The 16,668-nt window shown below is 42.0% G+C and overlaps 1 protein-coding gene across 1 annotated transcript in view; it reads right to left on the bottom strand.

Annotated features, from left to right (window-relative positions):
• The window catches only part of ST6GALNAC3 (ST6 N-acetylgalactosaminide alpha-2,6-sialyltransferase 3), a 585,173-nt gene extending 569,903 nt beyond the window's left edge, over positions 1 to 15,270 (bottom strand). Inside the window, exon 1 of the mRNA XM_003921398.4 lies at positions 15,131 to 15,270. Coding sequence (XP_003921447.1) covers positions 15,131 to 15,148 — 18 coding nt within the window. The 5' untranslated portion in view covers positions 15,149 to 15,270. The remainder of the gene's footprint in view (positions 1 to 15,130) is intronic.
• Between the last annotated feature and the right edge of the window lie 1,398 nt (positions 15,271 to 16,668).

The raw sequence follows: 16,668 nt of genomic DNA, 5'->3' as shown, positions 1-16,668 counted from the left end.
AGGTGCTCAATAAATAGTAGCTGCTGAAAGAATAGTTTCCTTCCAAGGCAGGACTCAAAGACAGCTGTTATATAGTGACTCTGAGGGAAGGACCACCTAGCATCTTCCTTAAGGGCAATACTGTCAACTGAATGTCAGTTGTTGACTCTACCAAAAGGAGCCAAAAATCCACCATGTATCATCTAAATGACCCAAGAGATAATGCTCAAATGTGATTCCCTTCATCAAATGGAAAATTTAACAACCGGTACAACTAATTACTTACTTGAATAAAATGTTCAGTTATGTTGTCATTGGCTTGACCCATTTGATACATACAACTCCAAGCTCTGTCATAAACAAGCACACCTACATCTTTGGCATATTTTAGCTCTCAGTGTTGTGTTTGAAACCACCACTGTGCAATCACTGCAGCAAAATCATCAAGACAAGCAATTTCCAAAGACAAAATACAATGTCCAGAGCCAACCCAAGGACTCTGTTTATAAATCCTTTAGTGTTTCCCTATTTCTAGAGGATAAAATCTACACTCCTTAACAAAATCTACATGATCCTTATGATCTGATCCCAATTGTGTTATCTCTTCCAGCTCCCAAAACCAGCTTAATGCCAGCCATCCACAACTTTTCACTGTTTCCCAAAATGTCCCGTTCCTTCATGGCATCATATCTTAGCATATGCTATTTTTTTGCCTAAAAAATTTCATCATTCTTTTGTTGATTGCATTGTGCTAGATGATAGGTACACAACCATAAACAAAACAGTTGCGATCCCTTTGGTTTTTGTTGTGATCCTTTTAGTTTTTTGACTGACAGATCAACAAATAGGCTGCCATGATCCTATTTACTTTGTTAAAAGATCACTCTGGCTGTTTTGTGGCCTTATCCAGAGAGATGAGTGATTGAGGGGAGAACAGGGAGCAGTCCAGAAGGAAAGCTGCCGGGCACTCCCACCCAGGCAGCTCGATGGACTCATGCTCAACACCAGCTCCACAAGGAAATGAATTCCTCCATGTCTGATTTGACCTAAGTGAGCCTGCCTAAGTTGATCTGATTTGAAATTCTTCAAATACATATTTTTAAAGCCTCAAAGGATTTTAAAAATTCAGTTTATTTCAAGTCAAAATTCAAGTTGTATTTTTCATTTCCACAAGCTCCTTCTAAGTAAGTTACTTTGCTACTGGGATGTTTTTTAATAGTACTAGTGATTCTCTGCTCTAGGAGATCGACCACCAGAGTGGCAAAAGAAACAAAGTTTGTGGTCAAATACGTGTCTGCTACATATTCCAGAGTCAAAGTGCCTGGGTTCAAATCTCACCACTGCCATAGAATAGTTTTATAACCTTAACCACTCTGTGCCTCAGTTTCCTTACCTGTAAAATGAGGATTAAATGAATTAATAAATGTAAAGTGCTGAGAACAATGTCTCCTCCTTACTGCAGATAGTAACTCTTAGCTAATAACAATAACAATTATAAAAATAACATGACCCCATGGTGTTCCACTCATCAGCCACACAACCTTGGACAAAGAATTTAAGTTCTCTGTGAGCCTCAGTTTCCTCAGATAAAATAGATTTCTAATAGGATTGCTAAACATTAAAAGAAATCATCTGTATGCATTAAATAGAGTGCCTACCATATGGTAAGTGCCCAGAAAATGTTTGCTGATGTTATTGTGTCATTAAAGTTATTATTATTGTGAGCAAGTTACAGATAGGTTTGCCTATGTATGATCTTAGTAATATGTTCCAGGAAATGTATTTTACTTCAGCCAAACTCCTTTATTCAAGCATAACACCCTTTAACAAGTAATTTGACTTCTGAGAAGCAACTTAGCCTCTCCAAGCCTTCGTTTTCTCATCTAGGTGGATGTACCCCATGAGCCTATAAGGATGAAATGAGAATATCCACAAATATAAAGCCCTAACACAGTACAGGTAAGCATTCAGTAAATGTAAGCTATTGTTACAATTATTATTACCATTCACACACACCCGAAGATTCCCCTAGAAAAATAATTAGATCTTCAGTGTCTCTTTTATCTCTATTCTCTCTACGCCTCCTCTTACCCACAGTACTTAGATTCTCTATAAGTGCTTGATAAACAAACCTCCCCTTCACACATCTCTACTTGCTGAAAGTAAGTGGGGAAAGGTCAAACCCAGATCCCTTTAACCTACATAAATCTGAAGTAATGTACAGTGAAATTCAGTAGTTCTAACACAGAAGTCTAGAGTGGTATATGGGTTGGATGTCCTTTCTTCAAACAAGGTTTTAATAGGTGAGAGAAAAACAAACCTTAATTTGCCAACCAGTTAGAAGTCACATGCAAAAATAAAACTGGGCTGCTGAGGTTAAGCAGTATGGTAGAATTAAATAAACATCAAACCAGCCAATGAACAGATCATCAGGCCACATAAACCAGGGTACTCCAAGCCAAAAGAATTAGAGGAAAATAAATAAGGCAGCACATATAAAGCAGCAATGGTTCAGGTACTTGCTGTTTCTGGGAATGAATTTTCTCTTAGAAATAGGAAGAAGGAAAGACGGAATGACCTGGTTGACAAGGTCAGTAATAAAAGAACAAACACAAGTAGTAGGGAAGTCAGCCTGCAGGCCATGACAAAGGTGTGAGGGATGACACGGTGAGCTGTCATGAACGCCATGCCAATGACTATGTCAGGCATAGCAAATATTCGTATTTTCCAGAGAAGGATTCCTAACGGAATAGCTTACATTCTGGGACTCCGCAAGAGGGCTTCATCTACCTGGTTGTAAGAGTTCCCCAAGCTTCCCTTCTCTTGGGCTAATAGTCTGGTTCCTTAGACATCCTAGCTAATAATCCCTACAACACTTGTATTGGGAAGGCATGTGAAGGCTGGAGATGAAGAAGGAACAGCAGAAAAATAGGCTGCACTATAGATAAAGGCACAGAAATAGAGAGCCAGGAGACAGCAAAAGGGAAAACTTACAGAGCAATTTCCTTCTTTACACAAATATGAGTCTATAAGAAGAGACTAAATCAGCAGTATCTAGTGCTTTTTGTTACTTAGGAAAATCTAAAACAAGGCTATGAATCATCAACATGAAAAAAAAAAACTATCTTTCACCAGTCTTCGATCCTCCCATTCCTTATCCTTAAATAATGACTTTTTAAGTATGAGAGTAAGCCAATAATTCAGATAGTGAACTCTAGCACTGATGCAGAAACTTTTGTAACCAAAGCCAGCATAGTCTAACTATGAAAGCTGTTTCCTGCACCCCTAATTCTCCCTGTTAGCCAGCAAAGATATGGGGGGCCAAACTGTGAGAAAGGATTTGGTATGCAATCAGCAGGAAAAAAATTCCTTGGTTTAGAAATAATCATAAACTGCTTTTTCCAGAAACACACAAGTGATGCCACCAGTGAGGGGTTAATTTCAGTCCCAGCCCACCTAGCTCATGCAAAGGCAAAAGCTTTTCAAAGTACATGGTGGCCTCAGATTCATAGCATCAGAAATCTTGAGTTCAATGAAAACAGTGCAGGCAGAAAACAGATTATTACAATGCCAAGAAAGTTAACTGGAATACACTGCACTTAAATTTCTAAATTGATTTAAATTTCTAGTCAATTTTGTTTGGGAAATGCATGGGTTTGAATCCATGCTCTGCAATTTCCATAACTCAACACTGTTCATTGAGCTGGATGTCATATGGTAGGGTTAATCAAAGTGCAGTTCCCAGATGTGTAGTGCCAGTATCACCTGGTGGCTTGTTAGGGATGCAAATTCTTGAGTCCTACCCAGACTGGAAGAATCAGAAACTGGTGGTAAGGCCTAGCAAACTCTAGCACAACCATCCCTTCCAGTGGTCCTGATGTAGTTCAAGTTTTGCAGCACTGAGGTCAACATAACTGTTATGGGCTCAGAATTTGGGTCTGAATTCCAGCCCCACTATGAGTCTTGGGCAGTCACTTGACCTCTCTAAGCTTCAGTCTCCTTTTCCACATATTATGCTTGGCTCTATGCTCAGTAAAGGCCCCCAACATTCAGAGTGTGAGGCATGAGGCCTGGTGCTGGCCAGACATGGGAGAACCACACTGCTCTTCACTGTGGTGCTTTGAGTTCACCGAAAGAACTCAACTATCTAACACAAGGGTTAACTTTATCTGTAAAGAGATGGATAGTATTTTTGGCATTATAGGCCATACCTTACCCATCTCAAGTAATCAATTCTGCTTTTGTGTCATCAAAGCAGATATGGTGAATAAGCATGGCTGTGTTTCAATAAAACTTCATTTATGGACAGAAAATTTGAATTTCATATCATTTCCACATGTCAGGAAATCCTACTCTTATTTTGATTTTTTTCCAACCATTTAAAAACACAAAAGCCATTCTGACTCAGGAGCTGCACAGAAATAGGCAGCAGGCCAGACGTGTCCTAGAGAAGGTAGTTTGCTGACCCTAGGCTAGCACTCCCATACTGGTAAAGTTGTCAAGCCAGAGTTTTATCACCTATCAGATGAAACAAATCTTGCCCATGCTGAAGGTTGCTGTGAGACAATAAATTCTGTAAACTACCTAGTAGGCTGCCTGACACAGAGAAAACCCTCAGCAAATGACATCTACTGTCATTATTATAACAAAATGTTCATCTCACCAAAAGATGCCTACACTAGATGATCTAGGGCAAGGAGTTGGAGCAGGGCAGGACTACAATGCAAATGTGTAGGCAAAACAGAGATAAAGGTTTACAAACAGATTTGCTCTAAGCACCACTGGCCATATGTCTATTAGCATGTTGCTGAATTTACACACACAGAAATAAGCAGTAAAAAATAAGCAAACTGAACAAAGGAACTGCAATCACTTTGCTCTCTTGACTTAAAAGAAGACATGTGGTTTGTTCTGGACATTTAAATTGCTCCCATATGTGTACTACCCTGCTGGAGCAATGAAACAACTCAAAGTGCATCAGGTCAGTCTCTGCCCTCTGAGCCTCCAGAAGTTCACACTACCACACTGAGACCAAAGAGCCAACTCACACATCCCACAAAGCAGCACTCCCTTGGGAAAATTCACAGCTGCACAACATCTGCAGGAAAATTAGGCTCAGGATATGGTAAAACATAGGACTGCATTTCCAGATAAAATTTCAAGGGCTCATCAAAGGCTCACATGTGTCTCTGAGTCAGGCACTTAGTACTTGCTCATTATTTGCCAGCCTTTGGCTGCCAGAGGTCTAGCCAACAGGTGTGTCTTCCCCATCTGAATCTGACCCAGCGGCTAATCCTTTCTGCAGCCCCTTACACTACTCTCATTGTCTCTGAGTCTCGTGGTCTCTTCAGATGGCGAAGATGAATACCCAAAGGAGCATGCCATCCAACACAGTAGCCACTAGCCACATGTGGCTTTTGAGCATTGAAACACGGCTAGCAAAACCAACGAACCACAGTTTTTTATTTAATTTTATATTAAGTAATTTACCTTTAAAAAATAATGTTCCATTCAGCTTTTGGAAAAGGTCTAAGCACAATTCAACTTAGATGAGTGAACCTACTTTTTGACTTTAAAAATCAAAATACGAATCAAATATTTCTGATGAAAAGTTTAGCATCCAACTTGAGAGATGCTATAAGTGTAAAACATACACTGAATTTTAAGGACTTTTTGTAAAAAAAAAAAAAAAAAGTATACAAATATCGCAGTAATTTTTATATTGAGTACATGTTGAAATGAAATTATTTTGGATATAATTCAAGTTAATTAAAACACATTAAATTCTGCATGCTTCTTTTTTGCTTTTTTAAATATAGCTCATAGGAAATGTACAATTGCATAAATAGCCTACATGATATTTCTGCTGGACAGCACTGCTACAGAGCATGAAATAAAGGTATTATTGTTTTAGTCATATTAATCACAAAGCCAGAGTGGGCCTCCGAGTCGGTCTAGTTCTGACCTCTGCACCCCACAGTCTTCCTACTGCCCACGCCCCAGAGAGCAGCTCCTGCATCTTTTCTCTGGTACCACTTTCTCTGATTGATAAGGCAAATTTTTCACAAAGAGAGACTTTCATTTCTCCTTCTTTAGAGTCCAGCCCATTGTTGCAGCCAGCCAGGCAACACATAGCACCAAGAATCTCAGCCCTGCTCATCCAAGTGCATATCCCACTAGTCTCAAGGAGAGGAATCAACTCACCACAGTCATTACTCATTCTAGTTCTCAAAATCTAAGATGAGAGGCCGGGCGCGGTGGCTCAAGCCTGTAATCCCAGCACTTTGGGAGGCCGAGGCGGGTGGATCACGAGGTCGAGAGATCGAGACCATCCTGATCAACATAGTGAAACCCCGTCTCTACTAAAAAAAAAAAATACAAAAAACTAGCTGGGCGTGGTGGCGCGTGCCTGTAATCTCAGCTACTTAGGAGGCTGAGGCAGGAGAATTGCCTGAACCCAGGAGGCGGAGGTTGTGGTGAGCCAAGATCGAGCCACTGCACTCCAGCCTGGGTAACAAGAGCGAAACTCCGTCTCAAAAAAAAAAAAAAAAAAAAAAATCTAAGATGAGTATCACAACTGGGTTTTAATCCCAGATCAGGACTCACTTCCAACCCAGAACATACACAATTGGACTTCCAGTTCCCTTGTCTTCATGATCTTCTCAGAGCAAGACACAAATAGTTTTCATAGCTGACCAATTAAGATTTTATTTTATATCTAGTAAATGCACAGCTTATAAATTCATTAAGAAACCAAAGACCTTTGAAATCAGAGGGAAGTCCCTTCCAGAAAAGGATTTTATGTGCGACAGTTTTCAAAGTAAATATTAAGATTGAATGAATGTGGATGCATATTTATATTTACTACGTGTGCACAGAGACACACACCTTTAAAAAAACACACACACACTAAGACCACCCAAGTATTCTCTTTTTCTGACCTCCGACAAATCTGTTTGGAAGTTAACTTCTCCCTCGCTCTCTCAAGTGCCAGATGTTGTTGGCCCCCACCCCTCCACATCACACAGGAAATGAAAGAGAGGCCTGGAGATACCGAGTGTGGGGCAAGGGGCTTCTCAAAGAATGCCACCTACCCTGGGGCTGCTGTTTATTAAAGTCTCTTGAGATCCCAGGCTAAGGTCTCTAACTTAGTGACTTGAAATCCTTTTGCAATCAGAGCCAGAGGCTAGTCTCGATTTTTGAACTGAGAGAGGCAGCAATAGACAAAGTACAGATAATCCCTTCACCTCATTTGAGCCTTTTCCTAGACCCACTCTCCTGCTGACAAACCTTTACAGTGCTGCTAACAGGGAGAGAAATGAACCAATTTGGGGTTTAGCACCCCTTTCTTTCCCTGCTCAGGTGAAGATGCTAATTGGCAGTAAAATGCATAAAATGTGTACATCAGAATAGCTGGAGGCGAACAGGGTCTGGAGAATCCATAAGCTGAATAATGAGCCTTTTAATAACCAGGAGGTAACTGCAGCTTTTGGTAATGGGATCCAGGTAGCACTTGTAAATCTACTCCCTCCAATTAGAAAAATGCCTTCCTGCACTGTTCCCTTAAGCCAGGAAACAGAAAAGAACCTCATTCAGCTCCCAGCCCTCAGGCAGAAGTGTGTGTTAAATTCTCACAAACAGAAATTTTTCTCCTGGAGAGAAGCTTTCATAACTTTGCTCAGTGGTTTACTAGAAAGCTTAATAGGCTTCCTCTGTTTTCCTCTGATATAAACCGCTTCTTTCTTCCACTAGTCCGTCAAGAAAGGTTTCCTCAATTCCAGCTATTATCAGTATTAATACTAGCAATATTTTTTGCCGTTTCCACCTCCTATCTGTGCAGTGCACTCTGCTTTGCAAAGTGCATTCACAAGCAGTGTCTCAGTCTCCAACACCACCCTAGGGGCAGATCCAGGTTGGGGATCCTGAAATGTATACAATTTGTGGGATTCTTTGATAAAGTGAACATAAAATTATAAATACCAAAATGCTAGTGTCTCTTCCAGAACCTCGGAAGGGTCCGGAAACTTGGGCTCAGGGTAAATCCAACTCTCCCTCACTCCCACCCCCATAAAGGACATACAGGTTCACATAACTTGCTCAGCATCAAAGAGCTATTCAGAGTTAGACACAGAATTAAAGCCTTCTTAGCTCCCCAGTCTTTGCAGCCCCTCTAGTTCCTCTGTCACAAAGGAAACTTGGAGGAACAAATAAAAACAGCACAGCTAAAAGTGGTCCACATCAGGTCACCAGATTAGGAAGTTGTCTAGACTGAATATTGCCTGTGGTAGAAGACGGTGAAATAAACTCAGAATCCCTACAAATATTGACTTAATTGGCACTGAAAGTAAAAGACAAGCTCTATAGCTTGTCCAACCCGCAGCCCAGGAGGGCTTTGAATGTAGCCCAACACAAATTTGCAAACATTCTTAAAACATTATAAGTTTTTTTTTTTTTTTTTTTGCGATTTGCTTTTTATTTATTTACTTATGTTTAGCTCATCAGCTATCATTAGTGTTAGTGTATTTCATGTGTGGCCCAAGACAGTTCTTCTTCTTCCAGTGTGGCCCAAGGAAGCCAAAAGATTGAACACCCCTGCTCTATAACCAGGCAAAGCCGGGGCGAACCCCGCCTCCAACACTTAACTGACTGCTGGCTACAGGACGATTTACTTAGGTTTTCCGAACTTCAGTGTCAATATGTGTAATAGAAGTTTACTTAGCACGGAACCCAGCCTGAGCACTCTGGCTGTTCAGTAAATGGAACCTATTGTCACTGTTGTTACCAGTACATCCAAAGAGCACTACTTTTACACAAGCCACTCATTCCCCACGGTGTGCTGATATACGTAGCAAAAGCATCTGCTCAGTCACCGTAAGACTGGAAATTAGGCCAGGCAGCTGCTGAGAATTCAGCATTTCCTGGGCAGCAGTAAGAAATGTCATAGCAGATTTATTAAATGAAGTCACTTGTCTACTTGCCAGGGTTATCCTAGTTTCAGATTTATCATCTGTGTACCTGTGAGGTCCCTGTGGCTCTCCAGTCTCAGTGAAGCCATACTGTTTTCAAATGCTTTGAGACCTCATAGTTTGAGAACCACACAATCGTTTGGTTGTGGGCATTTGGTTTTTGATTAGTTTTTTGCTTTCTTGGTTTATCTGTTTCTGTTAATCTGGGGAACCAAAATGATCATGATGAAAGTTAAACCACTCTTGCCGGAGTGGTGGTTCATGCCTGTAATCTCAGCACTTTGGGAGAACAAGGTAGGTAGACCATGAGGTCAAGAGATCGAGACCATCCTGGCCAATATGCTGAAGCCCCATCTCTCTACTAAAAATACAACAAAATTAGCCAGGCATGGTGCCAGGTGCTAGCTGCTCGGCAGGCTGAGGCAGGAGAATCACTTGAACCGGGAGGTGGAGGTTGCAGTGAGTTACGATGGCACCACTGCACTCTAGCCTGGTGGCAAAGCGAGACTCTGTCTCAAGAAAGTTAAGCTACTCCTATGCTTCCCTTTTTTTCTCCCTCTAGCCCAGTTCTCTCATCTCCCCATACCCCCAACCCCAAATTTTAAATTGGCCTGAGGTCTTATATGAGGAATGATAACAGATCTACCTACAAGAAACACACGAAGAAAAAATGTAAAGAGCAAACTAATTGTCAAGCTCTAATCTGCTTGCTGTATATTAAAGCAAAAAAAATCCATCCCACATCCTTGAAGAACTCAGCTGTTTTCAGAAGACAGGTTGGACCTGTGTCTATATCTGGCATCAAAAAAAAAAATGAATAACACCACTCATACATTCAGCAAACACTTAAGGACCACCTACTGAGAGCCAGGCTAGTTCTTAGGAATACAAACTTGAATAAAACAAAGCCTTTTCTGCCTTCTGGATTCAGGTAAGAAACCACCACCATCCCATCCATATACTTCCATACCATGAGGTGTAAGTTTCAAAGTAATTTGCATAGTTTTAATTACTAGTTTAATTATTTGCCTTCTCAAAGAGTCTATAATCTCACTTAGGGGGAGAACAGAATTCATTTACAGATGCTCAGTAAACACTGGAAGGCTGCAGCTCCCTAAGAGTTGATAGTTAAACAAAAGAGTTGGGCACGAAAGCAGTTTATTGACAGTACATGGCAACACCTGCTACTACCGGATCAAGAACTAAGACCACAGGAGCACAGAGGAGGCCTGCTGAGGCAGGAGATGGCTTGACCATGGACGTGACTCTAAAGTAGGAGTTGAACAAGGCAGAGGGAGTAAGATTGGAGAGGACAGGGCAAAGTTGAGTTTTTCCAGAGACAGAATTGATTCACTGTAGAGAAGGATTAGATCTGGGGCAGGGGGAGGAAGAGGAAATGAGAAGACACCAAATTCATAATTTGATATTATGTTTCATCTAATTTCCCATCAATCAAGATTAATATATGAGGACAGGTCACTGGAGAGAAGGTAGCTGTGGCTTAGTCATGCATGTGTTGTATCAGCTAACTGCTTCATGTTCATAAGCTGCATCAACCTGCAAAACCACAATCTTCTCCAAAGCAGAAATGATTCACAAGGATCTTGTGCCCTCATGTCCACTCAATGTCCACTTCCGATACAAAAGTTCATACAAGTTACCTATTTTTTTAAATATAAGTGTACAAGACATTGTGCTGAAAATGTACCTGCTGACCAAAGGTAGAAATCATAAAATATGGATAGGTTTTATTATGTAAAATTTCAAAGTTTCTATAATTTATAAAAGAAAGACAAATGACTAATACAAATGTAAAATGATCACTAATAATCAAATAAATAAAAATTAAAGCAAATAATTTTCTTGTCTATCAAATTTGAGAGACTTTTTAAACACCCCCACGAGATCTTCCCTATACTCTGTCTGCTGGAAAGGCAGAGAATCTGACAAGGGCTCTGGGACCCAAGAAGACATCAGAGCTACTTAATGAAAAGAAACTGGTTCTAGGCCAGGCACCATTGCTCGTGCCTTGTAATCCAGAGCACTTTGGGAGGCCAAGGCAGGCAGATCACTTAAGGCCCGCAGTTTTAGACCAGTCTGGCCAACATGGCGAAACCCCATCTCTACTAAAAATACAAAAAATTAGCCAAGCATGGTGAGGGTACACCTGTAGTCCCAGCTACTTGGGAGACTGAGGCATGAGAATCGCTTGAATACAGGAGGCACAGGTTGTAGTGAGTCCAGATCACACCACTGCACTCCAGCCTGGATAACAGAGTGAGACCGTCTCAAAATAATAATAATAAAGAGACTGGTCCTTGAATTGATTCTTTATTCAATGGTAGAGCTACACAGAAGAGCCTTCTAACCAGGAGCATGGCAAGAAATGAACTTGTTAAGATTCAGTTTCTTTTTTTCCCCCTGCAATATAACTAATATACAGATTATCTCATTTAACCTTTAGAATAACCCATTGAAGAATGCGTGATCATTCCCATTTTGGAAACTGAGGTAGTAAAATCAAGAAACTTGCTATGGCCCTACAACTAAAAAGGAGTGGATCCATAATTAAAATTCACATATTTCTGGCTTTAAAGTCCAGGCAATGTGAAGTCTGTATTCCAAAATTGAATGATTATGAGGTGATCAACATTCTGTTATGGGAACAAGCCCTGTGCATTGGCAAAATGGGCCCTCAGCATGCACAACACCTTGAGGGGATAGTTTCATATTCCCTAAAAGACCAAAATTAGATGCCACAGCATGGGTGCCTCTTCTTACTGAGGGTCACTACTGTGTAGGCAATAACGATACTTTAATCAATATATCTCTCAGTTTTCTCATTTGTAAAAATGGATAGTAAAATCTGCAAAAGTCTTTTGAAAAAATTAAAGTCTTAGCCCACAGAACAAAGTTGGCACTGCCTCAAAAGTTATCTTCCTGAAACACAAGCTCCATCACAGCAAATCCTATTTAGTCTTCAAAACACAGCTCGAACATCATCAGTGGGAACTGTCTGAACTACCCAATGATGGGGTAATTGCTCTCTCCTTCCATGCTTCTGTTGTGCCCGCCAGGGACTCATGGAGTTTCATTTTTCACATTGTAACCTAAGCACTCATTTACTCTTCTATCACCCTTACTAAACCACAAGCCATTTGAGAATGGGGTCAATGGTTTATGCGTCTTGTGATGTAAAAGGAATCAGAACAGGCCACCCCAAAATATATCACTTTGACATACTGATTACTTTGAGCTAAAGGCAATTGAGAAAAAGCAGACACAGGAAGGGCTTTCTGACCTCCCCATTTCTACCTAAAAGTAAGGCATAAAAGTTCCCATGAGAAATGTGCCTTCCCTGTGCCAGGAAGAGGAGAACGTTCTTATGACCAAAGATGGAGAGTGAACACCAAGATGAATCTCTACTAAAAACACTCACCTATTTTCCATTAGTTTTCCCCATACATTTCCCAGTCACTTTCCCACAATCTACTGCCCCAGGCCAAACCCCGTTTTTCCTTTGTCTTGTCACATCCACACAATTTAGCCTTCTTTATTAAAATGTTTTATAAACTCTCAGGCCTCTCCCCTTCTTTGAGTATTGCTTATATATGAAGCCCTCTGTGTACATATAAAAACATTAACATCAAATAAAATTTGAATGCTTTTCCTCTGTTAATATGCTTTTTGTCAGTTTAGTTATCAGAACCAGGCACAGAAACTAAGAAGGCAGAGGAAAATCTTTCCTTTTCTACAGATGCCAACACCAAGTCCAGGGCCAGCATATGGCAGAAAATGTTTCATTTTTAAAAAAAGGTGGGGCCATAGTTTTATCTTCATAACAACCCTGTAGCGCAATGGTTATAACGCTGTGAACACTTCAGCATGGGAAAACTGAGGCTCCAAGTCGCAGCAGCTGTCTAAAATCATATGCAAGAGACCAAACTTACACTGAACTCAGGTCTCTGGACTGAAACCTGTATTCTGCATTGCTCCAGTTGTAGCTTTTCGAAGACAACAAAGACAAAAGGCCCAGCCCAGACCGTCTGGACCATAACTAGAGAAAATGATTGCTCAAAGGTGCTCAAAGGTGGTAGAAACTGAATGGCATTAGGACATCTTAATCACCTGGGAAAGTACTGGGAACAGCAGCAAAGTATAAGGAAGGTTGACATATCTGGGTCTAAATTCAGGATCACTCTATCATTAACCCTGTGTGACCTTAGGCAAATCTCTTCAACTAGGGAGCCTCAGCTTTCTCACCTGTAAAATGGGGTTTAAAACAATAATATTTATCTTTCAGGGTTTTATATAAAGATTAAAGAATTAAAAAACATTTTGTATTTTATAAAAAATAATCATGATATGAAACAGACTAAGGATATAGTTAAGGGTCAACCAAACTGCAGTTATTATTACACATTAGAGGGAAAAAAGGCACATACTAATGCCTGTGCCAAAAGTACTTTTCATGCCCTATCTTATTTCATTCCCACAGCAACCTTGTAAAGCAGGTGTCACTACTTTGATCTTACCGAAGAAACTAAGGCCCAGAGACATTTAAGTAACTTCTCCAGCATCACAGAGGTAGCAGTAGGCAGAGCCAGCATCCAGACACATCTAAGTCTAAAACCCAGATTAGTTTCAGTGGAGGGAAGATAAGGTGGACAGACATGTCCCAAAGTCTGAGGGCAGTGTGAAGTGCTAGAGGAGAAAAATTGGACCAGGTTCATGTGTAGTTTGGGATGTGCATTAAAGATGTTTAGCACGTGTACAGGACAAGGCAAGGGAGAAACCAAAAGGGAAAAAGATGGCCAACAATAAATACCATGCTTCTCAATGTCCCTTTCAGCAAATAACACAATGAATAGTAGAGATGACTCATATTCATATGTCAGTCCTTGTACTAAGAGTCTCCAGGTTAAATACTCCATATTGTAATACTGATGTATTATTTCCTTGTGATTTTGCTGCCATTTATTATGTCCTGGAAAATTTTCTGAAACAAAAGAAGGAAGTTCAGAAAGATCACAGGAAATGTCTGATCTCCTTCACTCAAAGAAGGAGAAATAAATTCTACGAGGATCGTTTCTTACTTGCATCATTAACACCAGGCACATTAGAAGATGATTCAGGTAACCAGAATAGCAGTAGATGACTTCATATCATCTTACGGAGAAATAAATGCTACTTCACAATAACACAACAACAACGAATTGTTTTCTGGTATTTTCCTTCGTCACACAGTTCCCCCAGGCTTGGACAAATAGGCCTTTGCATTTTCCAGTCAAGGCCCAGGAAACTTTCACGCTGTGCATGTTTTTGATTCACGTGGCCAGGTTATGTTCTCGTAGAAACGTAGTGCAGGAAGGAGAGCCTCTAACAGCTGGATGGAAAGTTCTTTTTAAGTGAGGCCCTCACACCAAGTCCCCCCACCTGAGGCCACAAGTCTGTGAACCCATAAAGATGCTCAGCTGAGGCTAAGAATCCGGTCTTGGAGAAAGAAAACTCAACAAAGAAGGAGCAGCTGAGCGCACTTTGACAGAGTATAAAATCATTTTGTCTATTCAAATTTGTGAGCCTAAGACGGGTGAGAGGTTCTCTGCTAACACATACATCCTCGTGTGAACTTTTCCAAAGTAGAGGTAACGGCACACAGAGCTAGCCGATCTCATAGAAAACTCATTCATAAGGGACTACCTGTAAACTCAGAAGTTTCTGTCTTCACATGAGCAAATGCACAGTAGAGCCCACCTCCGCTCACTCTTCCCTCCATTCAAAGCGCTATGCCCCTCACCACCAGCAACTCACACCTAGCCACTCCACCCCTCCCCGTGGCCCCTGAAAGGCCTCAGGCTCCACAGAGCCGCGGGACCCGCGGGAACACCCCTCCTCTCCCTACCATCCCCATTATTCTGCACACAGCCCTGCTCTCCCCTGGAGCCAACAGTCTGCAGCTCCTTCAATGCAGGCGCGAGCAGGCAGGAATGGTGGGAAAAGAAGCTGTGCCAGCTGCATGTTTCAGAATCTCCCTCCATATGCATTTGCCAGAGGAACAAAAAGAAAATCAATGCCAGGAAAAGACAACTGAGACGAGGATGCGGTGGGACCGCGGCTGACTCCGTGACTCTGAGCAGCAAGGGGCTGGCCAACCACGCGTCCGAGCCACAGATCCGAGTCGTTACCTTCAGGATGCAGGCCATGGCGCTCCGCCGGCCCTCCTGCCACCGAGCAGCGGGCGCGCCTGGGTCAGGGGCAGTCCCGGCGGCAGGCTGGAGGCTGGTACCGCGGCAGGACCGCTCCAGCCCACATTCCCGCAGCTCCAAATAAGGGGACCGCGGCACAAGCTGCGCCGCCACAGACCCCGCCCCCCGAGCCGCGGCCCCGCCCCCGTCCCCATCCACTGGCCCGCGGCCCGCGCGGCCCCGCCCCCCCAGGTCACGTGCCGTCCCGGGCGCCGGCGCCGGCGGCCCCTCGGTGCCGGCTGCTTCTTTCCCTTGTTTTCTTCTGTGACCGTTTGGCGGCTCGACGCGCCCCGAGTGCACTCCGCAGCAGTCAGGGACCTGGGTCCCGCGGGGGAGCAGAGAACCTTCTTTTCTTCTTGGTTCCGTCTCCTCTCACACTTCAGAGAACTCCTTTTTACAGAAGTTTCACACTTTCGTCAAAGTTCAGTGGATTTGGCATCGCCCTTCTGCAGACTTCAAAGGGTTCTTCAAAAGTAGCAAGAAGTTCTTGGGTTGTTCAAGGATTGAGCCTTCACTCTGTGATGGGCTCATCTAAAGTTAGTAATTTGCCACTAATAAGGGAGCACAAATGTCAATCAACGAAAGACGTCATGAACCTTACACTGCATATCACATATTTTGTTTATGCTTGTGTATAATATAGAGATGATTGCCTTTTAGTGCTACCAGCTTGTTTATAAAATTGTATATGCATAATAGACAGTATATAGACACAGGATGTACACAGGTGTATATTGCATTATATATGCACATGTTGATTGTACATTCTATGTTTATAAAGTGTGTGTGTGTACATGGCAGGACTTTGCTCCTCACTACTCCCAGCAAGAGCTGGCTAAGAGAAGCAGTTATTTCTACAAGGAGAGTAAACGCATTGCAGAAGACAGAGAGCATTCCCTGAATATACACAGATTTTTACCACTTGGTCTGTCAGAAACATTTTAAAGCAGCCCCCAAATATTTATCCAGAAGAAGTTTCACTTCCTAGAAGCCCTGTCTAGTTTGCCTCCATGGAATCAGGAAAAGTACTGTGGGCTGGTAGTGTCATGAGATTGGCTCACAAACCACAAGGCAGACACCAGACTTTCAAGGAATTTGGTATTTTTCTGGATGAGAGCATGTGAAATTATTAGAACGCAGGAGTAACCACAAGAAGGAGGTTGCAGAAGCTGAGCCTGTGGATGAACTGCCTCTCCCATGGGAATCTCCTGTCTTCAGTCTCCCTGGGGTACCACAGAGCCTGCTCTTCGACTTCCTCCCTCTCCTTCCTCCTCTGCCTTACAGATCCAGTGTGTTTTCAGTACAAACTCCTTGTTCGGGACTATATACTTTTAAACTGCTGCTTTAGCTTATGGTCCTTCATGGGCCAGGAAAATTCAGTATTTCATTCATTCACTCATCCCTTGGTTAACTCCACAATTTTTTTATTGAGCTACTACTAAATGGAAGAATAAACTTTATTCACTTTCCACTAAGTG

This window comes from Saimiri boliviensis, chromosome 11 (genome assembly GCF_048565385.1).
Source record: "Saimiri boliviensis isolate mSaiBol1 chromosome 11, mSaiBol1.pri, whole genome shotgun sequence".
Lineage (NCBI taxonomy): Eukaryota > Metazoa > Chordata > Mammalia > Primates > Cebidae > Saimiri > Saimiri boliviensis.
This window is presented reverse-complemented; position numbering and strand designations above follow the sequence as displayed.